The sequence below is a fragment of the Geotrypetes seraphini genome, chromosome 2 (assembly GCF_902459505.1).
Source record: "Geotrypetes seraphini chromosome 2, aGeoSer1.1, whole genome shotgun sequence".
Classification (NCBI taxonomy): Eukaryota; Metazoa; Chordata; class Amphibia; order Gymnophiona; family Dermophiidae; genus Geotrypetes; species Geotrypetes seraphini.
Genome location: NC_047085.1, coordinates 364,428,096 through 364,452,839, shown reverse-complemented (window position 1 = coordinate 364,452,839; position 24,744 = coordinate 364,428,096). Strand labels below are relative to the sequence as shown.

Here is a 24,744-nt window from a genome sequence, read left to right as displayed (position 1 = left end):
CATGCTAGTTGGTAAGCATCAGGGTTAAAGGTTTGTCTGTGTGTGCGTGTGTGCGCCTGTGTGCTTCCTAGAACTACTTAACTCAGAAACAAAGGATTACCATGGCAATCTGCTGCTGCTGCTCCCTGGATGAGGCGTGCTGGATCACAGAGCAGCAGCAGAGGAGAGAGGTCTGGCTCTAGCACACGCGGATTGCCCATTGCATCCTTCTCCTTTGCCCGGGTAAGTTCCTCTGCCTTCTGCGTGAATGCTTCAGCTGGAAGAAGGAAAAAGCTCAGTGACTTTAGAGCACCTTCTGCAGGATTCAGATACAGAGACAGTCTAGGGCAGTGGTCTCAAACAGGTACTATTTTGAGGCCCTGTGTGTTATAAAGAATGATTCTTTATGGAAAACTTGTGCCTTAACCCCCTCTTCTACGAAATGGCGCTAGCAGTTTCTAGTGCAGGGAGCCGCGCTGCTCCCGACACTCATAGGAACTCTATGGCCATATATATGTATATATATGTATATATATATATGGCCATATATATGTATATGGCCACTTGGTGGAGGATGGGCTGTGGAGGGCTTCAATGGCTGGGAGGGTGTAGACGGGCTAGAATAGGTTTTAACGGAGATTTCAGCAGTAGGAACCCAAGCACAGTACCGGGTAGAGCTCTGGATTCTTGCCCAGAAATAGCTAAGAAGAAAAAAAAAAAAAAAAATTTAAATTGAATCAGGTTGGGCAGACTGGATGGACCACTCGGGTCTTTACCTGCCATCATCTACTATGTTATTATGTTACTATGAGTGTTGGGAGCAGCGCGGGCCATTCAGCGCAGCACCCCACGCTAGAAACTGCTAGCGCTGTTTCGTAGAAGAGGGGGTAAGTGTCTGACGGTCGCCTTTGGCGGTCACTGTAACCTCACGCAAGCGCTTGCCTGCGTCTGTAAGCGATTGTGAGTCCAATCGCGTGTAGATGCAGGCCAGCGCTTGCGTGAGGTTACAGCAGTGAGGCGGGCAATGTTCCAGAATGTAACGTAATCATTGGAGGCAGTGCAGCTTGTTCGTGTGTCCAGTGCTGGAGGAGGTGAGAGCTGAAGGTGATTGCGGACGCAACCGCCTGAGACTTAAGACACCAGTTTTCCATAAAGAATCATTCTTTATAATACTGAGGGCCTCAAAATAGTTGGTCCAAAATCTTGTCTCTTGCAGTTGATACTTTGATAGTTTTTCACTTTCTGCATGTTGCACTGCTTTCAGCTGTGCATAGCTGAAATTATCAGAAGCAATTAAGGAAATATTTATAAACTATATTACAACTATAACGAGTTTTACCTCATGCAAAGTTGTCATTTCTTTAATAAGACATTAACTATTTTTTCTGCGGCTTTCCAAGTACCTACAAATCCAAAATGTGGCCCTGCAAAGGGTTTGAGTTTGAGACCATTGTTGTAGAGTGATTTATATGCCAACACTAGACCTTTGAAAATGCAGCGTTTGGTTATGGGCAGTCAGTGGGATGATATCATTGCTGGAGAGACTGGGTCATGGTTTTGTCAGTTTTCCAGTAGTCTTATGGCTGCATTTTGAACTCGCTGTAGTTGTTTGGTGTTTTTTTAGCTGTAAGACCATTGAATAAAGCCTTGAAGTGATGCAGGCATGTAAGGACAAAGATATAGAGTAGTTGGGTGAAGTCTTATTCCGTGAATAGTTTCTTATCTTTCGGAGCTGGCGGAAGTAGTAGAAGGATGAAGAGACTAATTGTGAGATGTGCTTGGAGAGTGATAGGGGTTTCTTGGACAAAATACTGGCACCTAACTCCAAAAGAGATGCCTATATGGTTTATGATTTATTAATCTTGTTATACCGCTCGTTCATTTTACTGGTCCAAGTGGCTTAAATTAAAAGAACTCCATTATTAAATAGAATAGACCTAACCCTCACAAACAGCAAAGCATATAAGATAATATTCACTCCTAAATAAAATAATAATGCCATATTAAGATTTTACAGGGCTGCTGACTGAAGATCCAAAAGTCCAAAATAAGTAAGACATACCCAAGATCCACCCCCTTATCAAGGTCTAATTTCTGATAGATGCCAAGATAGGTGCCTACCATCCAATTAAGTACAATCAACATCAATTACACGTTGTAAATTTTGCCAATTGCCAGCACTGCTTAAACTTTTTAAATAATTAAGTTAGGTGCATAGATGGGTTAGGCACTTCGTTTACACGTTTAACTTTAGGCATTATTTATAGAATCTAGGTCTGAATTTATAACAGAAAGCATGTGGGTACTTTTTCCTTTTAAAAGCTGTTGCTTTTCTGACATAAAGAGCCAGATTCAGTGATCGGTGCTGAAAATAAGGCGCCAGGAAAAACCTGTGCTAAGTACTGTTCCATAGCGAGTGATCTGAGCAGAGCGCCCTTTATAGAACAGTGTTTAGTGCAGTTTCCCAAGACTAATTTTGGGCCTGAGGACTTATGCCTGCTGAAACCTGGTGTAAATCCTGGTGTGCAAATTGAGCATGTAACCCCGATATTCTATAATACTATGCCAAAATTTGTGGAACACCCCTGTCCCACCCATGCCACTTCCACAGCCGCACCACCTTTCGAGTTGTGCACCAGAAAAGTTAGTCACGCTGGCATAGATTTGGGGGCATACCAGATCATAATTATTACCAATTAATACCAATTTGAGCTCCCAATGTTTGACGAGCTAGTTTCAAGCTTCAAGTTTATTTAAAATTTATTATACCACCCAATTGAGCCTTCTAGGCGATGTACAATAATGTCATAAAAATAAGCCAATTAAAATAAGCCAATTAAAATACAATATAATAAAAAACGAATCGAGGGAAAGGACAATGTTAAAAACAAAGACAAAAGGGAACGAAAGAGAAGAAGGGATGGAACTACAATTGATAGAAAGAAAAAGAACACTTAAGGATAAGAACAAGAGGAAGGGGAACTGTGAGTAGAAATCTTTCTTAAATCTAAGTCGTCCTTAAAAGGACAGTTTAAGTTTCAAAGGTGTAAAGGAAAAGAAATGTCTTTAGCTTCACCTTAAAATTGACAAGTGTATTTTTCCGCAGATAGTTAGGGAGACTATTCCAAAGAAAAGGGGCGTTAATGGAAAAAATTGTCATCCTCATTGTACTAATATGTTTCAAAGAGGGAACAGTAAGAAGAGTATGAGCAGAAAATCATAGGGTCCTAGTTTGATTATAGGGGATAAGTAAATTGTTAATGAATTCTTGCTCGTTACTTTCTTTAGTTTTAAAGGTTAATAGTAGAATTTTGTAGGTGATCCTATGCTCTATTGGTAACCAATGAGCTTTATATAAAAGAGGAGTGGCATGGTCATATTTTTTTGCATTAAATAGAATTTTTACTGCAGTGTTTTGAACCATTTGAAGCCTTTTTTATTTCCTTTTTAGTAATGCCTTTAAGGAGGGCATTGCAGTAATCTATGCAAGAGATAACAAGTGAATGAATTAAAATATTCAGGGACGTGGGCTCCAACAGTTTTGCTAAAGCTTTAATCATACATAACCGATAAAAGCAATGTTGGACCACTGTACTAATATGTAAATGATAGGTACATTTACAATCAAAGGTGACTCCCAATAATTTTAGAGAAGGTACTACTTTGACAGGGAGATTTTTGAGTTTAGGGGGGGTTAGTAGAGAAAGGCCGTCTTTGAAAGGGAAAACCATTAGTTTTGATTTATTTATATTCTAGGAGAGCATATGTGCATCAAGCCAAGAATTAATCTTTTCTAATTTTTCATTAATGATGGTAATGTCATTCGGGTTGTTTAAATCTATTGGATGTACTAACTGGACATCATCCGCATAGGCAAATGTTGTAAAACCAATGGATTGGCCTAGAGTTAAGAGAGGGGCTAAGAAAATATTGAAAAGCTACTATATTCAGTATAAGGAATAATTTAATTTAACCCTCCCCCCCTTTTATAAAACTGCAGCATGGTTTTTAGTGCCAGCCACGGCGGTAACAGCTCCGATGCTCATAGGAATTCCTATGAACATTGGAGCTGTTACTGCCATGGCCAACGCTAAAAGCTGCACTACTGTTTTTTAAAAGGGGGGATTAATGTGGTGTCTTATAAGCTGCTAAATCTCTCACAGAATTCGAAGCAGTTTACAAAACAATTAAATTGACCTAAGTAATGGCCAAAAGTCTAATCAGGTACTTTGAATTTCCCTCTGTCCTAACAGGCTTGCAATCCAACTATAGTACCTATGAAAGAAATAATTACTTACATTTGCCTATATAAAGAGAAGGAAGAGGGAAAAAATAATATAATAAATTCAATACTATAGGTGCGTAAAAGGCACAACAGAAGGGAAAACTTTAATATCAAAGAACCCCAAAGAAAAATCCTAAAACTAAAAGCAGGAAAAAAAAAATAGCAAAATTAAACAGGCCCAACAAAAATGAAGTAAAATACTGGCCACACCTCCTTATTTGAACATTTATAAAATTTCTCTCTGTATCAGGTTTTTTTCAGGCAGCTATTAGAGTCACCTTAGCTAAACATTTCTAGCAGAATGCTTTAATATAGAAAATGAATTTAAAAATATGAAAAATACACCTCTGAATAATATGTAATTGTATTTGTAATACAATGATCCCTTCAAGAGCTTGAAACTGGCACATAGCCATTATTTACATTTTTAACATATTATAATAATATATATTTTTTCCAACACACACATTCTTTTTGCAGCTTTAAGAACACCCTTCTTCAGTGATGTCCACAGAATATGTGCAGCCAGTGGACCCCCCAGAAGACAGATTGGATAAACCAGACCAGCACAGTAGCCTTTTAGGTAAATATGATTTTGATCCCGTAGTAGAGGCTGAATCATTCTCAGGTACTGTCCAATTTATCTTTAGATATTTGCCCATGCTGAAATCTTCTAAACTTTTCCATCTGCTGACAAATCTGGTGACAGCTGGTCGAGCAAAGTGCAAGGGTCAAAATATAAGTGCTGAAAATCTAGAGCAGGAGGGTCCCAGATTTATCCTATCGACCCCACAATCTTTTGAGTTTCCTGGATGTCCACCGTAAATATTGTCATATACTGGTCCCTCTAGTTTAGCCTTTTTGTCAGGAACACAGCAACCTTTTCTGTTTCCAAAGATGAGGCAAGGCACTGAGGTGCTGGTCGCATGCTGTAGTTACAGCTCTAAGGGTTTGCTTCGCCATGAGCTTCTAGCTAACAGCTTTCCATGCAACCCTTTTGTATGTCTCAATCTAAAGTGCAATTAATTACAAACCGGTAACCTTTTACTAAACTTTTAGTGCACCCTTATTCGGGTTTTTCCTGTAAGCTAAGGCCATTTTTAATGCACCAGACAAATGGCCAGTTTGCCTAATATTGAATTAATGACCTTCACTAATGTTGCTATTCGTGTGTGGCCATTACAAAAAATTACCGTTTGGGTATTTACTGATACCTACTATGTAGGTGGCAAGGGCTTGCGTGGTAGTCCTGAACTAACCAGTTAAATTAATCTTAAATCAAGTTTCAATAAACAAACACACACAAAAATAGATTTTTTTTTCATTTGAAACCTTGTGATCCTGTTCATAGTAAATTATTTTACATACAATTTTTATGTTTTTGAACTAGAGGTCTGCACGGGAACGGGGATCGCGGGAATCCCACGGGGGTCTCGTGGGAATCCCCCCTAACCCACAGGACTCCCACGGGGACCCCCCTCTGGCCCATGGGACTCTCACGGGGACCCCCCTCTAGCCAATGGGACTCCCACGGGGATGGAAGGCTTTGGAAGCAGGGTTCGTTCATATAATATAATGGACACGTCAGCCTTAGTAAAAGAGGGGGTTTATAAGTTAATTACCTGAACAGAAAACAAAAAAGGGTTCCACCAAAGAGATTCCACAAGGAAAACAGCAGCGCAAACACAAAAGAAACTGGAATTGATGATCCTGTCAGAAGTAATTGCTGCTTTTTATGGAGACGGGCGGGGATGGAGGTAATTCCTTGCGGGGATGGGTGGGGATGGAGAGGATCCTGATGGGGACGGGTGGGGACGGAGAGGATCCTGGCGGGGATGGGTGGGATTTCTGTCCCCGTGCAACTCTCTATTTTGAACATGTAATAATAATGTTTTACATATTTTAATGTCTCAGTATCAGTGTTATATATGTTTCTGATTTTATAATTTTTTTTATAATAAATACAGTAAATTAATTAACTTATTGCCATACTTAAAGGCATGCACCAAAAGGTATCCGTTATGTGTCTTATTTAACCCCCCTCCCCCCTCTTTTACGAAGCATAGCGCGAGTTTTAGTGCCGGCAGCAGCGGTAATTGCTCTGACGCTCATAGAATTCCTATGAGCATCAAAACAGTTACCGTCACTGCCGGTGCTAAAACCCACGCTATGCGTTTGTAAAAGAAGGGATAAATTTGATTACATCTTATTACACCTGATCATTCATAACAAATAACATATTTTTAATCTTTTTAATCTTTTGTTTTCATTTATTATAATAGAATGGTATATATGTTTTCATATATTGATAAAATAACTTAACAAACATAAAAAAATAAACACTTTAACACCCCCCCTCCACACACCTTTTTATAAAAGCATAGCGCAGTTTATAGCATCGGCTGTGGTAGTAACAGCTCTGATGCTCATAGACTTCCTATGAGCGTCGGAGCTGTTACCGCTTTGGCCGGCGCTAAAAACCACACTACGGTTTTGTAAAAGGAGGGGGGGGGGGCTTAAATTTATTTATGTTACTTATTTTTAGACTCTTGAAGCAGGCCATTGGCTGAAACACATACGTGTCGAGTCTTGCTTGATATAATAAAGAAACTGAGCACTTTAGGTCACCTTTGCTATCTTCTTGCTTTCTACTTTAGGAAGGTAGTATCTCCTGTTTCGTTGTGGGCCGTGTGTGGTCATTACCAAGTGGGTACTTACTGATACCTATTTTGTAGGTGGTAAGGGCTTGCATGATAATCCTGAATTAACCAGTTAGCACATGATAATGTGGATGTGGTAACTGATTAGCGCAGAAACGGCCACACGGCATGCACCCTCCAACAAAAATTTAAAAAACATCTTTTGGCACCCAAGTAGCACACGTCAGTTAGCATATTAAAGCAGGATGACAGCTCACATCCCATGGTAAGCCATTTTACGCTGCTATAATGCGTGCTAGCACTTACCATAGCTTAGTAAAAAGTCTCCTTAGAGCTAGATTCACTAAGCAAACCGATCATGCATCGACCAGTTTGCGACCCGATTTTACTCCGGCCCGATTCACTTACCTCTCCTCCGATCCGATTCCGATCCATGCATGCAGGGATATGATTCACTACAGAAATCTTGCAAACCGACTGGGCTGGCCAATCAACACAAGAAGCAACTGCTGAGAACCAGTTGCTGAGATCCTTTCCGACTGCCACCCTGCCTTCTGCCCTGCTTCTCTGCCCCGATCTGCTGCCCTGACTCAGACCCGGTTTCCTGCCTGCCTCGATCTGCTCTCTGCCCCATTCTCCTGCCCTGTCTCAGCCCCGATCTCCTGCCTGCCCAATCTCGTGCTCTGCCCCGAATCTCTCCTGCCTGCTGCCCCGACTTGCCACCCTGCTCTTGCCCCGAATCTCTCCTGGTTAAAACCACAGGCTCACTGGGTTAGTAAAAGTAAAAAAAAAAAAAGTTGCGGCTCTAGACGGCTTTTAGATGCATATGCAGACCATCTACAGATGGTCTGCACATGCGTCAGGATTACGCACTAGTAATCCATGCGGTCAGAGGGGAGCGTTCTTCCGATCGCCCTCATTTAAATTTTTTCTGGTAAAATCATCAGGCCTGCACAGATCAGCCATGGATTGGGAACCCTAACGGAGGTTAGTGAATCTAGCCCTTAGTTTCCGAATTGCAGCCCTTCTAATTCTCACAAGAATGTGAGAACAGCCACCCTGGTTCAGACCAATGGTTCATCATGCCTAGCATCCTGTTTTCAACAGTGGCCAGACCAAGTCACAAGGGCCTGGAAGGATCCCAAAAAGTAACAAGTTTCCATGCTACCAAACCCAGAAATAAGAAGTGGTTTTCCCCAGGTTCACCTTAATAAAGGTTTACTGACTTTTCTTCTACCACTATTACTACTATTACTTAGCATTTCTATAATGTTGCTGGACATGTAAGAGACAATCCCTGCTTGACAGAGCTTTCAATCTAATCGGCCCTCATATAGGAAGGCTTTAAGATGCTTCCTTTCCATCCTCTGGTATGTGCGTGTAACTTTTAATTACTTCCAATTAGCGTCAGTTATTCCAAATGGAGGGACCCATGACCGATAGAGTCCAGATATATATATATATCATGAAAAGATGGCACTGTCGACAAATTCCTTCCTCCTCCCGAGTTAACTCATCTTGTTTGCTTCCTTCATTGCTAGCAACAATGATTAGAGGAAGAATTCAGCCAGTGGAAAGACTGCTGAAGTCACAGGAAGGGAGGAGGTGAGCTGGGGGAAGTTCTGGCATTCTGCTTATATGAATGAGATGGACTCTTTAGTCTTCTTTTGGCCTACATGTTATCCAGAGAAAAATTCAGGAAAGGCTATTTTGAGAGAGGCTGTGAGGTTTGAAGGTAAACAGGGGCATTATCCCCATGGGAAAGGAGCTTTAGCTTCGATATATACATTCAGGGCCGGATTTAGATGAAAAGAGGCCCTAGGCTATTCCACTTATGAGGCCCTTTCACCTCCCATTTTTAAGTTTGTAAATTACATGAGAGATAATAAAATACATCATTACTGTGATATATATCAATTTGTTAAATGAAACATGTTGTTATTGGTACTAACCTTTATAAAAAATGTGACACGGATAATAAATAAAAAAAAGTCAAGAACACTTATTTGGACATTTATTCTCAGCACCATATATAGTACTTGTAACAATAACTAATCAAACATAACACACAACATTTACAAAGAAACAAAATTCAAATAATCAAAATCTTTGACTACAAAAATAAAATACGCAATAAAAATTATCATATTTTCTATCAAATTAAATTAAATATATTCAATACATTGAAGATTAAACCAAATTCAATTCAGATAAATTTATTTCATAATAATTCGCATTTAAAGTTTAAGTATGAATTATTATGAATTTTAAGTCTTAAACTAAACCAAAAATGGAACTTTATTCAAACAAAATCCAGATCACAAAAAAGAAAATATCAAATTGTATATCATATTAAATTTTATGTTAATAGTTATTTTATTTAAGAACTAATTCAATCCAAGTATACATTTAAAACGAAATAGTAGATTAGAAGAATTTCTTTCTAAACTTTTTCACACAGAATTCTTCTATAAGTTCATCAAAATCTATTTTTCTGAAGGTCTTATTTTCGATATACAAAATACTCAATGAAGACAACCTCGTCTGGGTCATTGTGCTTCTTAATTGATTTTTGATATTTTTAAGTCTTGAAAATGACCTTTCTCCAGTACAATTAGTGACTATTAAACTGAGAAACAGCCGTAAGATTGATTCCACATTGGGGAAGGCCACTTGAATATTTTCTTTGAATATTATTTGATACAAGTCTGCAAATTAAAACATATGTTAAGAACTTACTTAGAATTCCGCAAAATGAAGATATTGTCAGAAAATTTTTTTTCAGTAGTCTATAAACACTTCACTAAAGTATTGAACCTATTGAACTCAAAAGGCGAGAATCAAATGATCGTGTATGCAATCCTAAAATAAGAATCTTTTCTAATAACATTAACACGTGCTTCATATTATCGAAGTAACACGAATATAACCGAACGTCGGGATATCAATAGGTCTGTTCGTTTGTCTGTTCCAATCTACACCAATCTGCACTTTATTGATGCAAGAACAAGCCAGAGCTTAGTAGCAAAAGGCACGTCAATATTTGCCATAGCAATCAGTGAACGTATGAACTATACTTTGGTGCAATCTAGTATACAAACGAACAGACCCAATGAGCCGAACGCGTTGATCTTAACCGATACATTTTTATGTTTGTTTATTAGTCATATGCGTAGAATTTCTCCTTATTTTCGGTTCAGTGTTTTAGTGTTCACTGTTTTTAGAATAGTGTAATTTTAATTTTGCTAACAATTTGAATGTAGGCTCCTCTTGATCTTGAGGTCCTAGGCTGAAGCCTAGTTAGCCTATAGGAAAATCCGGCCCTGTATACATTTGTACATGCTGTGATCAGTGTATGTATTTTTATCCACAGAGAGGGATGGCTAATTTTTTATGTTTTGTTTGTTTGTTTTGTGCAGATGATCTCTCTGAACAGCTAACAAAAAATTGTGACGTTAAAAAAAATCAAAGAACAAGCAAAAATATTCAGAACACCGACCAGGAGCTGAAGAAACCTAAGAGGAAAGACACACCTGCTTTGCCTGTGCCCCCTTTTATACCAAGTGAGCAAGAGTTTAGTCTGTATGCTATTAAATGATGAGTTTGCAGTGTAAAATGACTTGTAAAATTGTGACATGGATTGGATAATGAACATTCTGGTTTGTAGAACCACTTTTTTCCCCAATAAAGTTTTTAATGGCGCTATACAAAGTAACAAACCAGAAAAAGATTGATAACAAACAAGACAGTATGGGGAAAATTCTATAACCAGCGTCAGAAATGGCAAAAAACATCAGTGTTGAAGCACCTACCAACTCCTAAATAAAAGGCAGCTATAATTGCAGCTAGGTAGACGCTTTAAGCCGTGTAACGCCAAAGTAGGAGTTCGGGGGAGGGCGGAGGCATCCTTCCTGCCTATCAGAGTTGGAAGGATTTTGAGTGTCAGGCAGAAGGGAGTGGGCATCCCTCCTCCCGATTAGGGGATCCTCTGTCTGCCATATCCGGCTCAGCTGATTGTGGCAGGTGAATTCCCCCCTCCCCCAACCCCCCAATTAGCTGAGCCAACAGGACTCCTCAGGGAGCCCTGCCAGCTTACCTGATCGGGATAAATTCCACTGCCAAGATCAGCTTATGGCTGCTGCGGTCTAGCGGCAAAGATAGGAAGCTGAAATGTAGGCCAGGGTTTTCCAGGCCTACATTTCAGCCGCCTATCTTGACTGATTATCCGCAATTCTACAGTCCAACATCTCTCTCTCTTTCTCTATCTCTCTCTTCTCTCCTTCCCTCTTGTTATCCAGCATCTCTACCTTCCTCCTTTCCACTCCTGAGTCCAGCACTTTTCCCTCCTTCTCTACATGGATGGGAAAAGGGGGCAATGTCTGGAAAGCAGTATATACTAATGCTCAAAGTATGTGAAACAAGATTCTGGATCTAGAAGCTGCGATGGAAGATGATGAGTTGGACATAGTGGCGATCACAGAGACATGGTTCACAAAGAACCATGACTGGGATGTAATTATACCGGGCTATAATTTGTTTAGGAAAGACAGGAAGAAAAGGAGGAGGAGTAGCGTTATATGTTAAAGATCATATTAAAATCCCTCCAATAAGATGAATATAGGAAGGAATCTTTTCCCAAAAACCTATAAACTTTATTTTTTTTGAAAATTTTATTTTTATTAATTTTGAAAAACATACATACAGAAAGTGCAATCAATTACAATAAACTAATCAAATAAATTGATTAGGACAAACCTTCTATCTTATAATCCCTCCCGTCCACCCTCCCTCCCTTTACTGGAAGTATAACTTGTAATAATAGATCTGATAAAATACAGTAGATTAATTTATTACAACTTCAGTTACCTTGAACGTGTGTTACAATATCATCTATTGGACCCCAGAGTTCTTTAAATTTCCAGGTAGCGCTCTTATGTTCTGCTAGAATTTTTTCATATCTATAGTACATACATAGAGTTTCCCACCAGAATGGAAAATTTAGACTTAAAAACAGACAAATTTTGTTTGAATGGGGGATTACGTCAAGAAATTGTTGTCTGGATGGTAATATCTGGAAGGAGTAGAAATGCAATAGACAAAACTGAAAGGAGTTATTGTAAAGGTGACAAACTTTTATGTGAGGCAAGTAAGTAAAAGTAAGAGGAAAAGAAGGCTGCCTTGGTTCTCAAAAGTAGTAGCTGAGAAGGTAAAGAATAAGAGGTTCGCTTTCATAAACTACAAAAAAAATCGCAAAAAGAGGAAAACATGCAAAAATATCTGGAAAGTTGAGAGGCTGGTTGAGTACCGTAGTTAGGAAAGCAAAGATACAAATGGAAGAAAAAATAGCTGACATGGTAAAACAGGGAGACAAGACATTTTTTAGATATATCAGTGATAGGAAGAAGTACAAAAGAGGCATTGTAAGACTCAAAAATGAAGGGGAGAAATATGTAGAAGCTGAGAAAGAAAAGGCTGATTTACTTAAATATTTCTGTTCTGTGTTCACGGCTGAAGTTCTGGGATCAAATAGGGATGGAGGAGTGGTAGACACTGATGGATTGTATTCATGAGGAGCTACCTGAATTAAAGGTAGACAAAGTGATGGGGCCAGATGGTGTACATTCAAGGGTGCTGACTGACCTTTTCAATGCTTCTCTAGAGTTTTGAGTGGTACCGGAGGACTGGAGAAGGGCAGATGTGGCCCCTCTATATAAAAGTAGAAGTAGGGAATTACAGGTCAGTAAGTCTGACTTCTGTGGTAAGCAAATTAATGGAAACACTTTTAAAACAGAGAAAAATATATTTGCTTTATAAACAGATCCAACATTATGTGGGTTCATTATTGCCAAATGGCCTGAAGTTTCAGATGGGCCGTAAGCTACATTTATTTGTTGAACGGTTCCTGGATAGAGGGCTATTGGCGTCTGCATTGCGTGGAGCTATGAGTACTTTGTACCCTTCTAGGTCTTACGAGGCTTTGGGTCAGCGTTGGGGGATTGACCTGGGTATACTTGTTAAGGCTCTGGATTTTTCTACTCTTATTAACCGTGTCTTGAGTATATCTCTCAGTGCTAAAACTCGGGAATGCCAGTATCTGGTGGTTTATTTTACTTATTTTTCTCAGGAGCAAGAACATAAGGCATGGGGGGAGGGGGGGTCCCCTTCTCCACTTTGCCCTAAATGCCAACAGGGTGTTAACTCATTTTTTCATGCTTTTTGGGCTTGCCCGAAGGTAAAGGCTTTTGGAGGGCTATCCTTAGATTTTTAAAGCATCTCTTTGGGTAATCTCTTCCGATGTCCCCAGTGGGGTTCCTTTTGGATTGTTACGAATCTTTTTGTATATCTAATAGGGGACATCAGATGTTGATTTAGATAGCTGCTGTGCTCAGTAAGAAAATTATTCTGTGTATGGATGCAATTGACCACGCCTGCTTTCTGGGCCTGGCGGAATCGTTTCCATTGGTTGAGCAATCTAAAGAAATACTTTTTTACAGAAAGGGTGGTAGTTGCATGGAACAGTATCCCGGAAGAGGTGTGGAAACAAGAACTGTGTCTGAATTCAAGAAAGCATGGAATAGGCACATGGGATCTCTTAGAGAAAGGAAGAGCTAAAGGTTATTATAGATGGGCAGAGTAGATAGGCCATTTAGCCTTTATCTTCCATCATGTTTCTCTGTATCTCTGTTTCTAATATGAAAGTAAAGGCCATTTTCTTCAAAGTTGTTTCATGATAGGTATGCTGTGCTGACTATAGCTCACTATACAGCCACAGCTTTACTGTACAGTCTTTGTAGATTTCCTCACACTGAAGTCTCCTCAGGCTTTGTACTGATAGCAAGAATCCGCTAAATGGCCAAACTCTATTAAACTCACTCTGAGTTATATTGGCAATTGTAAGAGGCTCCTATTCAGTTAACTCTTAATAACATGAAGGAAAGAATAATCAATCACAATTGATGATGTCAAGGCAGTTCAACTCAGTCACAGAATCTTCTCACTTCACCAGCTGTCCCTACCCAAAAAGTGAGCTGGGAGTGTGTCCACACCTTGTAGAAATAACACTGTTCTCTAGACTTAGATATAAAGCTAAACTGTGTTAGATTGTTAGAAATAAAGGGTGAAAACTTTGTGGGAGAACAATGCTAAACTCAGGTTCTCATACAGCCATGCTGACTTACAAATATGGCAAATGTTCTCTCTCAGACTGAACAAGAGGAGAGTGGGCTTCAGCTCTGTGGTTGCAGCCTAGATTTCTGAGAGAAGCATAGCTCTCTAGGGATTTAAGTCCATAAAGCTCACTTTACTCATACATCTTAGCATAAACACTTATACTAGTTCTTATACAAGAAACTGAGTAAATGCCTACATAAAATGGTGGTATAAAACTCCTAGCCTGGTATCAGTAGATACCACTATTGCTATTTAAACTTAATAATACCACACAATCCTGTCAAAGTCCATAAGTTATTGAAGCTTGACGATGACTTCTGGCTGGTCTTGTCATCTCTGATTCATGGATGAACTCTCTGGCAGTCTCGTAGGAGCTGTAATGAGAGACTGACAACACAGACAAATAAACAACATAAAAAGAGAGAGTCCTTGAGTCTCTGGGAAGGACAATGGTCCATGACGTCCTCGTCTCAAGTTCCTTCATGATGCAGGAAGATCGCTTCTATAATTGGTCAGATGAAGGTCTTCGCTGTTCCTTGGTTCCCAAGAGGTGCTAAGTTGCTCTTGGTTAAACATATGCCTCTCATCAACCAATAATGATTCTACCATGTCTGTCATAATTATAAATTCACTCTTCTCTGCCATCAACCTCCCTGAGTCCATGTTTATATTATTTCTTTAGATGACATGTACTCTTTTCATACAGGTACATTTCCTGACTCTGAACGGCTAACTAAAATTTGTGATACACAAAGGAATCCACAGAAGGACAAAGCAAGTCCAGCTTCTCAGAGCACTGAGGAGATGCTGAAAAAGCCCAGGAGAAAGGACACACCTGCATTACACCTACCACCACTTATATCAGGTAACAAAGCAGAAAAAATGGTATAATTTTAGCTTAGAACTTATCTTTTCAGTATTTTTTTAAGTGGCTTTATCCCTCATGCTGATGATCCATTGCACTGAGTTGGTTGCTCTGCTCTTTACTGTGACCAGATCTAAAGATTTCCCCAGTGGTTCTTTCATAGCATTGAAGGGAAGTAGCCTATCTTTAATTTTTTAAATAAATATCTGATATTTATGTAGCGTCTATGGATGGGCTCAAATTTGAGGCTGTATTATTGTCCTCTGAAATAAAAACAAAAAAGCTGAGATAGAAAGCTTTAGCCTGAGAAAGTGAAAATGAAAGTGAAAGGAAAAATGCTTGAAGTACCTGTAAAAAAATATGTAAACCACTGAGAACTTTGTAAGATTCAGCGGTATATCAAATTTGAATAAAACATAAAGTGGTATGATGTTTATTTCATCTCTTTCACAGGAAACTTTTGCAAACATTAAGGGCTCCTTGTACTAAGCTATGGTAGAAAGTGGCCTTGGCATGCCCTTACATCTTTCTTTACTGTGCGTTAAGGACCTTATGAATCCTCTCAGTACTGTTTTTCATTCTCAAGCCTATTTTATCACCATTGTTGCTCTACCTTTAGGTGTGATTCTATAAACAGCACCTAGCGGATGATTTACAATTGTGCACTTTGGCGCTGTTTATAGAATCAGGGCCTAAGGGGTTATTCACCAGTACTGCGCCAGTCAGTTAGCACTTGGCAATGTAGATATACCAACTGATTAGCACAAAAACACCTTCTCTCTACCCCCAGGCATGCCCCCTTCCAGATAAATTTAAAAATATTTTGCATTGCGTCATTTGCACATGAACAGTAAGCCATTTTAAGTTACAGTAAGCATTCACCTTTGCTTACTGCAGCTCAATAAAAGGAGCACTAGGTCAATCTTTTTTGCCTCTTCTTTGAAAAGAGAACGAAGGAGTATGTACTGTATATACTTGAATATAGACTGATCCAAATATAAAATGATGTAACCTTTTTTCTCCCAAAAAAGGGGAAAAATGGTTTATTTAAGTATATACAGAGAGTATTGGTGGTCCAGTGATGAGCCAGGACAGGCGTGACCTCTCCTGTGTCCTGTCCCGGCTGGTTCTGTACCCCCTGCCCCCTTCCGAATCAATTGCAGGTCTCCCCTGGGCCAGCCCTGAGCCCTGGTGATCCAGTAATGAGCTAGGACAGGAGAGACCTTCACCCGTATCGTGTCCAGGCTGGCTCTGCACCACCTCACCACCCTCCTGCCTCCCACATCTGATGAGGCTTACCTGGTGGTCCAGTGGTGAACTGGGGCAGGAGTGATCCTCCTACACTCCTGCCCCATGCAGAGCCGCTATAGGAAATGGCTGCTTTGAGTTCCTTTAGCAGCTCTGCACAGTGCAGGAGCGTAGGAGGATTGTTCCTGCCTAAGTTCACTGCTGGACCACCAGAGCTCAAGGCAAGCCTGGAGAATGCCTGCAACAGGTCAGGGAGAGGGACGGGGGTGAACAGCTGAATGACTCAAATATAAACTGAAACCCCTATTTTCCATTTGTTTGGCCAAAAAATCTTGGTCTATATTCAGGTATAGATGGTAAGTCAAATTTGTCTCTGATTTGCATTAAAACTTCATTATGAATGAGCTGCACTGCAGACAAATGCATGCACTGTGACTCACGGATATTTACAAGAGAAATAGTAAAGCAGATTGCGCTAAAGCTCGCAATCTGTATTAAATCTCTAAAATGTATCTCTACCTCAAAAGATAGGACCAGGAAATGACATCAGAGGGAAAGCCTAGGTCAATGAGAGCAGCAAGTTGGAGATGCTGCTCGCTGCTGCCAGCTAAGATTTCAAGAGGTACCGAGATTGGAGCAGTGCACATGGTGGGGAATGAGCAGGAGGACAGGCACAGTAGGAAAGAGTATGGGAGGGGGAGTGCATGGCTTAGCGATGCTAGGCACCTCCCCCCCCCTCCCCGGGCGCCTCCTTTTCTTGCTATGCCACTGCCTGAGAGCACTAGCAGGCTAATTTGTCTCCAAAAATGCTTAAAGAGATAAAACGTCCCACATTCACTCTACCTGGGGCACTAAATCCTCCACCCCAAAGCATAGTTTCCCACCTTGTATTCCCCACTTTATCAATACTTCATCCTCCTCCGGCTCGCTGAAAGGCATAAACCTTTTGTCTAAAACACCCCTACAGAACGTACCAAAAAATTAACCTTCCAAAGTGAATGGGCATCATTTTGAATTTTGACACTAGTGTGGTAGTTAGTTCAAAAGTTATGCTCATGTTTACATATCCCTGGCAGAATTTGTAAGATGTGTACCATTTGTGGAAAACATGAGTGATCTTGCAAAGCACCGTTCTTTAAATTAGGAATATTGGTCAGGTGAAGCTCTCTATCATCATAGAATTGTGTGTGTCCTTTAGTAATCCTAATGATAACTGAACTCACACAGATTGCCCTGATCAAAAGTCTACATATTCTTGAACATTTGGGCTGATAATATACACTCAAGCAGGGCAGGATTAATTCTTCGAGGGCCCCTAGGCACACAAGTACACTGGACCTCCCTGGCCCTGCCCTGCCCATGCCCCGCCCCATTTATCTGTTTTCTTATTTACTTCTTTATTTCCACTTGTATTTCCTTTTTAAAAAAATTCAAAACAAACAAAGATTAGCATACCAGTGCACAGTTTTTCTTCTATGCAATACCTAAACATCTCTGAACAAATCCCCCTTCCTTCCCTTTCCACCTATTTGCCCTACTTACCCAAATATTTGTAAAGCAGTAATACTATCTGAAATATAAGTCTATATTAATAACCATGTTTACAACACCTCTCAACTGACTCACTCTACATCAACCAACTGTAACTCATATGTATTAATAAACAACCAAATCTGTAACTCCTCTAGTACATTCCACTCTTTGCATGTTAACTTGCAACGAAACAACAAGGCATGCAGTCCACCAAAGAATCCAACATGAAACAAAAGAAGATTGGCAGAAAATAAGGAGATTCAAATCAGGTTAATTCAAGGTGCTCCCGAGAATCATGCCTGATGCATTTTGCCAAACAAGGCTAGTCAATGCTAACAAAAAAACATGTCTTTCATAGAAACAGAACACAGAAAACACCTTTGCCTAGTATGGAATATGCAATCACAAACTAACCTCTCCCCCTTTTACAAAACTGAATATGTTTTTTAGCCACGGCCATCACTAAAAAAATGCTCTACAGTTTTGTAAAAGGGGGGGATAAAATAGACAAAGGTTAAATAAAACCACCAGTTGTCACAAAACTGTTTCCTCGCCTTAGCTCGCTGGGGGGAGGGGCTGGTTTTCTTTTCTTTTCCTTTGTTGTGCTATTGCTCTGATGTACCTGTCCCATCCTGGTAGCTCTTTGTGGAGAGTGCATATATTTTTGTGTAATTCTATTGATTTCTTGTATTTGAGCTTATGGTATCATTGTTGCTCCTATTACCCTGTTGTACCCTTTCTAATCAAAATGATTACAAAAAAAAAAAAAAACAACAACCCACCAAGAAGCTGGACTCTGCATACAATGCAACACCACAGACACAGCAATGCATGTCCCCTATAGCAAAAAAATAAATAAATAGAAAATTTTTTTCTACCTTTGTCTTCTCTGGTTTCTGCTCTCCTCATCTTCTTATCACTCTCTTCCTTTCATCTTCTGTCCTTCTGTGCCACTTCCAGAAACTGTATGCCTCCCCCTTCCATCTTTCCCTTCACCCCCATTGGTTTTGCATCCATCTTCTTCCATTCCCTCCTACAATGGTCTGGCATCTCTCTCCTCTCCTCTTCTTCCCTTCCCTCTCCCACACCCCCATGGTCTGGCATTTCACTCTCTCCTCTCGCTTCCCCCCACTTCCATCAGCATCAGCCCCCTTTCTTTCCCTCCAACCCAATTCCATCCAGTATCCTTCCCCCTTATGTTTCCCCCCTTTCCCTGCCAGGGCCACCATCAGGGCAGTACCACCAGTCCTGCATTCAGGGGCCCGGAGCTGACAGGGGGCCCGGGCTCCCCCAGGGTCCTAAGCCACAGTCTAGGGGGAGGGGCGGTCCGCCCCATGTGGACAGGAGAAAGCTGGACGGGGGACCCGCGGAGTTCAATACATCTCGAGCCGCGAGGCTCGTCTTCAGTTCCTGCCTGCCCTGCCTCTCACATATAGCCGATCGCAAGTGTTCCCCGATGTCAGCGCTGACGTCGGAGGGAGGGCTTAAGCAAAGCCTGCCCGTTGACGTCAGCGCTGACGTCGGAGAATACTTCCGGTCGGCTATTTGTGTGCGGCAGGGCAGACAGGAAACAGAAGACAAGCCTCGCGGCTTGAACTTCGTTTTGCTGAGAACGTTGCAAAGATGGGCAGGGAGGCAAACGCGGAACACAAAAGGGGGGAGGGAGTGCGTTTTGGACACAAGGCATGAACTTGGGAGAAAGGAAGGGAGGGAAAGAGATGCTGAGGTGGGGGAGGGAATGGGTTTTTGGACATAGAAGGCATGGACTTGGGAGAGAGGAAGGAAGGAAAAGAGATGCTGAGGTGGGGGAGGGAATGGGTTTTTGGACACAAGGCATGAATTTGGGAGAGAGGAAGGGAGGGAAAGAGATGCTGAGGTGGGGGAGGGAATGGGTTTTTGGACATAGAAGGCATGGACTTGGGAGAGAGGAAGGGAGGAAAAGAGATGCTGAGGTGAGGGAGGGAATGGGTTTTTGGACACAAGGCATGAACTTGGGAGAGAGGAAGGGAGGGAAAGAGATGCTGAGGTGGGGGAGGGAATGGGTTTTTGGACACAGAAGGCATGGACTTGGGAGAGAGGAAGGGAGGGAAAGAGATGCTGAGGTGGGGGAGGGAATGGGTTTTTGGACACAGAAGGCATGGACTTGGGAGAGAGGAAGGGAGGGAAACAGATGGTTGTGTACATGGGGAATAGAAGAAAGGAGAATTTTTGGTCATAGGGAGGGAGTGAGGTACAGATAGTGGCATACCAGGGTGGGGGGGGCGGTCTGCCCCACCCCGGGTTTACGTCCCAAGGGGGTGCACAGCTGGCCACCCTCCAGTGTTCTCCCTAGGCCGGCAAACTGCGGCTCTTTAGCCACTTGAGTGCCACCGCCGCCATCGGGAACAGGCCGGCGCCAAGTTCTCCCTGCTTTTCCCTGTGGGGCCGGCCAACTCTCGCCACTCGCGTCTATTCTGACATCGGAGAGGACGTTCTGGGCCAGCCAATCGCTGCCTGGCTGGCCTAGAACGTCCTCTCCGACGTTAGAATTGACGTCGGGTGGCGAGAGTTGGTCGGCCCCATGGGGAAGAGAAGCAGGGCGAACTCGGCGCCGGCCTGTTCCCGATGGCGGCAGTGGCAGCCTATTCCCCAGTGGCGGTGGCAGCATTTTCCCAATGGTGGTGGCATAGGGGAGGGCAGGGAGAAAGAAAGAAAGGGGGGACAGGAAGCCAGAAAGAAAGAAAGGGGGCAGGGTGAAACAAAGAAAAATGGGGCACGGAAAGAGAGAGAGAGAAAGACAGACATACAGAACGAAAGAGGGTGTGGAGAGAGAAAGAAGGGGGCAGGGTGAGAGAGAGAAAACCAGACATACAGAGAGAAAGGGGGTATGGAGAGAGAGAAAAAGAAAGAAGGGGCAGGGTGAAACAAAGAAAAAGTTTAGGGAGGGAATGAGGTCTGGAGGAGAGGAAGCATACAGGAGGTTGAAAGAAGGGAAGAAATATAAGAAATATTGGATGCCCAGTCAGAAGAATAAAGTGCAACCAGAGACTGATGAAATTACCAAAGGTAGGAAAAATGGTTTTATTTTCAATTTAGTGATCAAAATGTGTCTGCTTTGAGAATTTATATATGCTGTCTATATTTTGCACTATGGCCCCCTTTTACTAAACCGCAATAGCGTTTTTTAGCGCAGGGAGCCTATGAGCATTGAGAGCAGCGTGGGACATTCAGCGCAGCTCCCTGTGCTAAAAACCGCTATCGCGTTTTAGTAAAAAGGGAGGGGAATATTTGTCTATTTTTGTATAGTTGTTACTGAGGTGACATTGCATAAAGTCATCTGCCTTGACCTCTTTGAAAACCCGCGGAATATAAATGATAATTAACATTTTCTCTGCGTACAGCGTGCTTTGTGTTTTTAAAATTTTATTGTTGGTAGATTTTTTGACTTGGCCACAAAGGTAAGGGGGAGGGAGGGAGGGGAACTGCTGAAAGACATCTAGTAATCCTTGAAGGCTTGACTGTGCAGGGAATTATTTTTGTAAAATCATGTTTTGTTATGTGACTGGCATTATTTAGACTTTAATTTCTATGAATGAATAGAATAAAAATGATATAAATTACTTGCTTGTTTTTATGTGCGTGTGCTGAAGGAAAGTGGAGAGAGAGTGGGCTGAGGACGCTGAAGGGAAATGGGGAAGAGAGAATGGGGAGAAGACGCTGATTTATAAATTGACAATTGTACAGAATATTGTTTCTTTTTTATATTCATCCATAGCTGCATGTTAATGATGTGCTCATCATAACATATACATCATCATTAACATGCAGCTGTGGATGTGTAAGGACAGGCTGAGGAGGATGGATGGGAAGGAAGGAAGGTGCATATATCAACATATCGTACATTTTTAACATGCATGATGCAGCTATAGGCAAGCAGAGGAGGATGGGATCATACAGATGTGTATGTTCAGATATGCGCTCAGATGTGTAGTTTTTTCTGATATATTTATTAAGCTTACAGTATTTATAAAAACACATTTAATACTTGTTACAAAAATATTGTGCAATTGTGATCTACTTCTGGCCTACAAAGGTCAAAAGAAATCCTTAACTGAGATTTTACATTCAAAAGTGAATTATAGCTACTAGCACTATTATTTATTAGTTATTTATTATGCAGATGTTTGTTAGTTTGTTATTAGTTCAGTATTAGACATATAGTTTAGAATAAATAGGTATAGATTAGTTTAGTTTAGGTTAGGTTAGGGCCCTGCTGAAAGAGTCTACCTTGACGTGGTTGCAGGCTTACAAATCTTTTGGTCAAAGAGTGTGGCGTCAGAGAAAAGTATGTGTGTATGCGGCCCATGGTAGAAAGGGGGGGTTCAGGGAGGGAAGGGGTGCATGGGGGGCCCAATAGGATTGCTTAGTAAGGGGCCCAGAAATTTCTGATGGCGGCCCTGTTCCCTGCACACCTATTCCATCAACATCTGCCCCCTTTCTTTCCCTCCAACCCAATTCCATCCAGTATCCTTCCCCCTTATGTTTTCCCCCTTTCCCTGCACACCTATTCCATCAACATCTGCCCCCTTTCTTTCCCTTCAACCCAATTCCATCCAGTATCCTTCCCCCTTATGTTTTCCCCCTTTTCCTGAATACCAATTCCATCAGCATCTACTCCCTTTCTCTCCCTACACCACCCTTTCCACACGGCAATGGAAACGCACCCTCCCAGCAATGGGCCCCCACCTGACAACGACAACAACACTGGCCGCACACCCCTCCCCGACATCGACGGACTGCAACATGGCCTTCCGCCAGCATCAACGGCAACGCGACCAGCTCAGCTCCATGAAAATCCCACGATGATTGCGTCTGCTGGAAGAAGTAAGTGACGTAGGAGGGGGGGATGGACCGGCAGACGCATTCATCATGGGACCTTCTTGGAGCTGCCTTGGCCGCATTGCCTTTGATGCCGGCGGAAGTCCACGTTGCCATCTGTCGATGCCGGAGTGGGGGGGAAAGCGGCCGGAGTTGGCATCGTTGTTGGGTGGGGCCTGTTGCCGTCTGAAAAAAATTGCCATATTGGTAAGTCGTCCTTCAGCGGGCCCCTCTGACTATTTTGGGTTCTAGGCAAGTGCCTACTTGGCCTATTCATTAATCCCTGCACTCAAGTTGACACATAAGGGTTGAGATGGCTGTGAAGGGTAAATATCCACACCTTTGCCTTGCTTGATTGTAATTAGTGTCTGTGTATAAATAGTTAATGAGTTTCTTAGCACTAGAGAAACCCTTGTGCATTTCATCCAGGGCTACACTGACCTTGCTGGTTACTGAAGCATGGGGGAAGCAAAAGAGCCATCAAAGGATCTGAGAGCAAAAGAAGTTCAACTTTATAAATCAGGACACAAAACAGCCCACTTACAATATGCCAAACAGCACCTAGAAAAGCTTCAAAACTTCTGGAACAAAATAATTTTGAGTGATGAGATCAAAATAGAATTTTATAGTCAGAACCATAAACACTATGTTTGGAGATGAGTCAACAAGGCCTATGAAGAGAAGCACACCAATCCTGCCGTGATGCACGGAGGTAGATCTCTGCTGTTTTGGAGTGAGGTGGGGAGTGGGGAGCTACAGTGGTACAGGGAATATTATCAAAATTTCTGTCAGGATGAATGCAGCATCTTGTCAGAAAATATTGGGGAACTTGCATTCATCAGCCAGGAAAATGCACATTGGGTGCACTTGGACATTCCAATACAGCAATGATCCAAAACATAAGGTCATGTCAACCCTTCAGTGGCTGCAGCAGAAAAACATGAAGGTTCTGGAGTGGCCATCACAGTCTCCTGACCTCAACATCATTGAGCCACTTTGGGGAGAACTCAGACATGCAGCTCTTACTAGACTACTTCCAAAGTCATTTAACCTTTGTGTTACAAAGTGATTTAACCTTTATGTAATTTTATTTTTGGTTTTCATTATTTTTTCATTGTTTTAGGTGGCAGATTACTTAAGGTTGAAAACAGGACAGCAATCATGGAAGTTGAAGAAAAAGATGGAGAAAAAATTCCTATTTAACTTTTGTTCTTAATGAATGGTTGACTACTGTAAAGCATCTGGGACAGTTCACAATGCCTTAAAAACAATTACTTTTAAATTACTTATTTAGGGGACATTAATAAAACATTTTACATGTTTACCAGCAGAAACATGGACTGATTAATACCTTCCACCTTACATTGAACAAAAGTGGGCAGCATTAGTTTGGGGAAAAGAAAGTATGTACAGTGATCACATTATCACGTCACTAAGGGCCCCTTTTATCAAACCGCAATATAGCTTTTTACCACAGGCTGCTGAAGCAAACGCTCCGACACTCATTCTATTCCTGTAAGATTCAGAGCATTTATCTTGCTGGCCCACGGTTTGATAAAAGGGGCCCTAAATATGCTTTCTTGGTGTGTGTCCGTGGTCCTCATTTTGAACACAAAATTCCTTGGAAACTATGTTTGCAGTCCCATGATATAAGTCCCACATGGAGTTTACCTAGAAATATAGAGACATAGGAAATGACATCAGATAAAAGCCATACGACCCAGATGTGCTAAGTCTTCCGCTTTCATCTCACACACTCCTAGGAAATTGGTAGCAGGATATGCCTTAATAAAACATCATTTCCTGCTGCCATAGGACCAGACTCATGATAAGAACTGTGGGACTGGTACCGCGGCAGCAGGAGATGATTCTTACAAAGGCGTCTCCTGCTGGAATGGAAAATGATTGATAGTGCTGTGGGCTACCGTTGCGATGTGCCGGGGCAGAGCTACGGGTGGAGCTGGGTGGAGTTATGGGTAGGGATGGAAGAAGATAGGGGCAGGGCTGGATGGAACTATGGGTGGGCTGGGGCATGTCCTAAAGCTCCCAATAAGAAAGCTGTCCCCCTTGGAAGCTCTGTATGGCCTATCCAGTCTGCCCATCCATACCACCTACTATCCTATCCTGTCCCTAAAATTTAAACAGCA

General features: G+C 41.7%; 1 protein-coding gene across 1 annotated transcript; it reads left to right on the top strand.

Moving 5' to 3' along the window:
* The first annotated feature begins 119 nt into the window (after positions 1 to 119).
* On the top strand, positions 120 to 23,888 carry PPP1R17 (protein phosphatase 1 regulatory subunit 17). Its single transcript, XM_033932039.1, has 5 exons — positions 120 to 222; positions 4,745 to 4,847; positions 10,344 to 10,487; positions 14,801 to 14,959; positions 23,721 to 23,888. Exons 2-5 carry the CDS (start codon positions 4,769 to 4,771, stop codon positions 23,798 to 23,800), a joined length of 462 nt encoding a protein of 153 aa, XP_033787930.1. The 5' UTR covers positions 120 to 222; positions 4,745 to 4,768; the 3' UTR covers positions 23,801 to 23,888.
* Positions 23,889 to 24,744: the final 856 nt, after the last annotated feature.

Excerpts from the sequence above, each read along its gene's own strand:
- PPP1R17 (XM_033932039.1), top strand. The coding sequence starts at position 4,769 with ATGTCCACAGAATATGTGCAGCCAGTGGACCCCCCAGAAGACAGATTG. Across the intron at positions 4,848-10,343 it reads CCAGCACAGTAGCCTTTTAG|ATGATCTCTCTGAACAGCTA; the intron begins GTAAATATGATT and ends TGTTTTGTGCAG. Across the intron at positions 14,960-23,720 it reads CCTACCACCACTTATATCAG|GTGGCAGATTACTTAAGGTT; the intron begins GTAACAAAGCAG and ends TCATTGTTTTAG.